At 46.5% G+C, this 6,000-nt stretch overlaps 1 protein-coding gene across 1 annotated transcript in view; it reads left to right on the top strand.

Annotated features, from left to right (window-relative positions):
• Positions 1-1,130: 1,130 nt before the first annotated feature.
• Positions 1,131-6,000, top strand: part of aspg (asparaginase homolog (S. cerevisiae)) — an 80,818-nt gene continuing 75,948 nt past the window's right edge. The window contains exon 1 of the mRNA XM_078234058.1: positions 1,131-1,457. Within this exon, the coding sequence (XP_078090184.1) occupies positions 1,205-1,457 (253 nt within the window). The 5' untranslated portion in view covers positions 1,131-1,204. The remainder of the gene's footprint in view (positions 1,458-6,000) is intronic.

The following is a 6,000-nucleotide window of genomic DNA, read 5'->3' as shown; positions in this document are numbered from 1 at the left end:
CTATAATGTGGCGACCAGAACTGCACACAGTACACCAGCTCATCAAAGTTCGATGCAACTCCAACATGACTTCCCTGCTTTTGTAATCTATGCCCTGATTGATAAAGGTATGTGTCCCATATGCCTTGTTCACCACCTACTAGCATGCACTTCTGCCTTGAAAGATCTGTGGACAAACACACTAAGATCCCTTTGTTCCACAAAACTTCCTCATGTCTTACTATTCATTGAGTACTTCCTTGTCAAATTACTCCTTCCAAAGTGTATCCAGGGTTAAATTCCATCTGCCACTTATCTGCCCATTTGACCATTCCATCTATATCTTCTTGTAGCCCAAGACACTCCGCCTCACTGTTAACCACCCAGCTAATCTTTGCGTCATCTGCAAATTTATTAATCCTACCCTCCTCATAATCATCTGTCATTTATATAAATGATGAAAAATAGGGGGCCCAACATAGGTCCCTGTGGTACGCCAGTGGTTTCCAGTCACTAAAGCAGCCTTCTGTCATTACCCTCTGCTTCTACAACTGAGCCAATTTTGAATCCACTTTTACCAAGTTACCCTGTATCCTACGTGCATTTGCCTTCTTTATAAGTCTCCCATGAGGGAGACATTGAGCATTAGTTGTTGTTTGTGGACAAGAATTCCAAACTTCTACCAACCTTTGTGCATGGAACTAATTCTTAATTTCACTCCTGAAAGACTTAATAGCTCTAATTTTTAGGTTTAAAGTGAGATACTGTGGATGCTGGAAAAGTTAAAATGCTGTAAATACTTAGCAGGTCTGGCAACATCTGTGGAGAGATTTAAAAAAGTTAACGTTTAAGTAAATGCAAAATACTGTGGATGCTGGAAATCTGAAATAAAACAGGAAATGTTGGATAAGCTCAGGCTGTCTACCAGCATCTGTGAAGAGAGAAATAGAGTTAACGTTTGGAGTCCTTTTGGAAGAAGAGTCATACCTACTCCAAACATTAACTCTTTTTCTCTCTACAGTTACTGCTCGACCTGTTGAGTTGTTCCAGAATTTTTGCTTTCGTTTCTAATTTTAAGACTATGACCCTTAGCCCTAAGATTGAAGTCACGATGTATATTAGAGAAGGGGTGTTACTGAATGTCTATTGCCGAAGGATATGGTCTGATTGGCTCTGTCTACACCGCCTCCTTTTGCTTCTGGTTTCTCACTTTGCCTTTGTTCTGATGGCGGAGAAGTTCACTGTCCCCAGTTCCTATTCCAGTTGCAGCATTTCGTCGCTCTCCAGCGCGCTGTCCAACACCAGACTCGACCTGCTGGACTCGGAGAACTCTTCTACCCGCAATGGATCCAATGTGCCCCGAGTGGTCACCGTTCAGGAACAGAAACGCCAACGCCGGTTGGCGGACAACCGAAATGAGGCTCATGTTCTGGTGATAGATACTGGAGGGACCATGACCATGGAATATCAGGATAATGGTGAGTCAGGCATAGTGCTCAAGACAAGACCACATCCACCACTTGATCTGCAAACATTATAATATGTTCGAGTCATCCTTCAGGGGCTTAATTGCATGATCTCAACCTTGAGACGCGTTCTATCCCCAAAACATCTGATATTCGATATGAAATCCAAAGTGGATCTGGTTGTCAGTATAGATAGTTGTAGATGGTAGACACCTGTTATCTAATTATATGCCCTGGAACCAAGAGTACCTTTACCATATCTGGGCACCCTGTTCTGGACTGAACTGGCATTCAGATCTTTTGGTTCTGCTCCACAGGTGACTCAGTGGGGGGTGGAAGGTGGATGAAGATGGGAAAGCAGGAATAATGGTGGATTCAATATTTAGGGTAACTGGCATGTGTTTCATGGCCACATGTTTTTCCAGGTTGTTATGTTATCTCCCTGATGCCAGGATGAAGGATGTCACTGAATGTCTGCAGAGCACATTGAAGGGGAGTTCATTAAATATATTGGGCCCAATGTAAATGAGATATGAAGTCTTGCAGGTCAATTTTAGGGAGCTAGAAAAGAGAGTAATGGGTAGGACTTCAAAGTAATAAAATCTTTGGATTGTTCTGGTAGTGTGGTGGTATTGTCACTGGACTTGTAATCCAGTAGAACCAGAGTAATCCTCTGGGGACCTGGGTTCAAACCCCACCACAATCTGAGTTGAATCAATAAAAGATTTGTAATTGTCCAATACGACATGGTTTATTGTAAAAACCCATCTTGTTCATTAATGTCCTCGAGGAAAGAAAATCTGCCAACCTTATCTGGCCTGGCCTACCTGTGATTTGACTCTTAAATGTCCTTGAAATGGCTTGGCAAGCCCCTCAGTTGTATCAAACTGATAATCTATAAGGAATTAAACCGGACAGACCACCCAATATCAACCTAGGCACCAGAAACAACAATGGCAAACTCAGCCTTGTCCACATAAAACAAACAAACATACAGCCGACCGGAGACTCACGAAGGGTTAAGTAGCTCTGGGAATAGAGCGACAGAACCTCTCTGAAAGATCTGAAGTACGCAGTCAAATACAAATTAACTATAGTTTTTTCTAATCAATAATTCGCCTTTCATTAGCTTAAAATAAATTTCCTTTGGTAATCATACATCAATACAAATCTCTGTCAAGCATCTCAGCCAACCAAATGATACTTAATAGCATCTTATTCGTCCAACTTAGTTCAGACATCATTTCCCTTCTTGGCTCTATTTCCCTGTAACCTGGTAATGGCAGACGTCATCGTAAGGTCAAAATGAACATTCCCACCGGCTCACTGCCAAGTTGGATCGACATGTTCCTGCATCCAAGGACATATCTCTCGGTGGGTGAGCATCTTGGGGATAGCTGGCTAATGAACCTGGACAGGTGGAGGATCTCTCGGTGGGTGAGCATCTTGGGGATAGCGATCATAATTCTATAGACGGGTGGCACTTGAATCCCAGGGGGACCAATATCCTGGCGGGAAGGTTGGCTAAGGCTACTGGTGAGACTTTAAACTAGAAAGGTTGGGGGGAGGGAATCGAAATGAGGGGACTGAGAGCGAGGAGGTTAGCTCGCAAATAGATAAGGAATGTAGACAGGGTAAGAGGGAGGTTAGACGAGTGAGGGAGAAGGGAAGTGCTCAGGCTGAAGGTCTGAGATGTGTCTATTTTAATGCCAGGAGTGTAGTGAATAAAGTGGATGAGCTTGGAGCGTGGATTGCTGCTTCGAATTGTGATGTGGTGGCCATTACGGAGACTTGGATGTCTCAGGGACAGGACTGGGTGCTTCAGGTGCCGGGTTTTAGATGTTTCAGGAAGGACAGGGAGGGAGGCAAGAGAGGGGGGGGAGTGGCACTGTTGATCAGGGATAGTGTCACGGCTGTAGAGAAGGTGGACGCCGTGGAGGGACTGACTACGGAATCTCTGTGGGTGGAGGTTAGGAACAGGAAGGGGTCGGTAACTTTGCTGGGTGTTTTCTATAGGCCGCCCAATAGTAACAGAGATGTTGAGGAGCAGATGGGGAAACAGATCCTGGAGAGATGTAGGAATAACAGAGTTGTCGTGATGGGAGATTTTAATTTCCCAAACATAGATTGGAATATCCCTAGGGCTAGGGGTTTGGATGGAGAGGAGTTTGTTAGGTGTGTCCAGGAGAGTTTCCTGACACAGTATGTGGATAAGCCTACTAGAGGAGAGGCTGTTCTTGATCTGGTGCTGGCTAATGAACCTGGACAGGTGGAGGATCTCTCGGTGGGTGAGCATCTTGGGGATAGCGATCATAATTCTATCTCCTTCACGATAGCATTGGAAAGAGATAGGGTCAGGCAGGCTAGGAAAGTGTTTCTCTGGAGTAAAGGGAAATACAGTGTCATCAGGGAGGAAATTAGACGGGTAAATTGGAAGGAGGCATTCTTGGGGAAAAGTACCGAAGGAAAGTGGAGGATTTTCAAGGAATGTTTGTCTGGAGCTCTGCATGACAACGTTCCGATGAGACAGGGGGGTGTTGGTAGGGTACGGGAACCGTGGTGCACGAAGGTTGTGATGAACCTGGTGAATAAGAAAAGAGAGGCGTACAGAAGGTTCAGAGAGCTAGGAGGTGTTAAGGATTTAGAGGAGTATACGCGATGTAGGAAGGAGCTTAAGAAGGAAATTAGGAGAGCGAGAAGGGGTCATGAGAAGACCTTGGCGGGTAAGATTAAGGAGAATCCCAAGGCTTTCTACAAATATGTCAAGAGTAAAAGGATGAGATGTGAAGGCATAGGACCCTTAAAAGGTGAAGGGGGAAAAGTTTGTGCGGAACCGTTAGAAATGGCGGAGCTGCTTAATGAATACTTTACCTCGGTATTCACGGTGGAAAGGGATCTGGGTGGTTGTACTGCTGGATTGCGGAGGACAGAAAGGATCGAGCATGTGGACATAAAGAAAGAGGATGTGTTGGAACTATTGAATGGCATCAAGGTTGGTAAGTCGCCGGGACCGGATGGGATGTACCCCAGGTTACTGTGGGAGGCGAGGGAGGAGATTGCGGAGCCTTTGGCGATGATCTTTGCATCGTCGATGGAGACGGGAGAGGTTCCGGAGGATTGGAGGATTGCGGATGTGGTCCCTATATTCAAGAAAGGGAACAGGGACAGCCCGGGAAATTACCGACCGGTGAGTCTAACCTCAGTGGTTGGTAAGTTGATGGAGAGGATCCTGAGAGACAGGATTTATGATCATCTAGAGAAGTTTAGTATGATCAAAAGTAGTCAGCACGGCTTTGTCAGGGGCAGGTCGTGCCTTACGAGCCTGGTTGAGTTCTTTGAAAATGTGACCAAGCACATTGACGAAGGAAGAGCGGTGGATGTGGTCTATATGGACTTCAGCAAAGCGTTCGATAAGGTCCCCCATGCAAGACTTCTTGAGAAAGTGAGAGGGCATGGGATCCAAGGGGCTGTTGCCTTGTGGATCCAGAACTGGCTTGCCTGCAGAAGGCAGAGAGTGGCTGTGGAGGGGTCTTTCTCTGCATGGAGGTCAGTGACCAGTGGAGTGCCCCAGGGATCTGTTCTGGGACCCTTGCTGTTTGTCATTTTCATAAATGACCTGGATGAGGAAGTGGAGGGATGGGTTGGTAAGTTTGCTGACGACACCAAGGTAGGTGGTGTTGTGGATAGTTTGGAGGGATGTCAGAAGTTGCAGCGAGACATAGATAGAATGCAAGACTGGGCGGAGAAGTGGCAGATGGACTTCAACCCGGATAAGTGTGTAGTGATCCATTTTGGCAGATCCAATGGGATGAAGCAGCAGTATAAAATGAAGGGTACCATTCTTAGCAGTGTAGAGGATCAGAAGGACCTTGGGGTCCGGGTCCATAGGACTCTTAAATCGGCCTCGCAGGTGGAGGATGCGGTCAAGAAGGCGTATGGCGTACTGGCCTTCATTAATCGAGGGATTGAGTTTAGGAGTCGGGAGATAATGCTGCAGCTTTATAGGACCCTGGTTAGACCCCACTTGGAGTACTGCGCGCAGTTCTGGTCACCTCATTACAGGAAAGATGTTGAAGCCATTGAAAGGGTGCAGAGGAGATTTACAAGGATGTTGCCTGGATTGGGGGGCATGCCTTATGAGGATAGGTTGAGGGAGCTTGGTCTCTTCTCCCTGGAGAGACGAAGGATGAGAGGTGACCTGATAGAGGTTTACAAGATGTTGAGGGGTCTGGATAGGGTGGACTCTCAGAGGCTATTTCCAAGGGCTGAAATGGTTGCTACGAGAGGACACAGGTTTAAGGTGCTGGGGGGTAGGTACAGGGGGGATGTCAGGGGTAAGTTTTTCACTCAGAGGGTGGTGGGTGAGTGGAATCGGCTGACGTCGGTGGTGGTGGAGGCAAACTCGTTGGGGTCTTTTAAGAGACTTCTGGATGAGTACATGGGATTTAATGGGATTGAGGGCTATAGATAGGCCTAGAGGTGGGGATGTGATCGGCGCAACTTGTGGGCCGAAGGGCCTGTTTGTGCTGTGGCTTTCTATGTTCTATGTTCTATG

Source organism: Mustelus asterias, chromosome 18 (genome assembly GCF_964213995.1).
Source record: "Mustelus asterias chromosome 18, sMusAst1.hap1.1, whole genome shotgun sequence".
In the NCBI taxonomy this organism is placed as follows: domain Eukaryota; kingdom Metazoa; phylum Chordata; class Chondrichthyes; order Carcharhiniformes; family Triakidae; genus Mustelus; species Mustelus asterias.
This window is presented reverse-complemented; position numbering and strand designations above follow the sequence as displayed.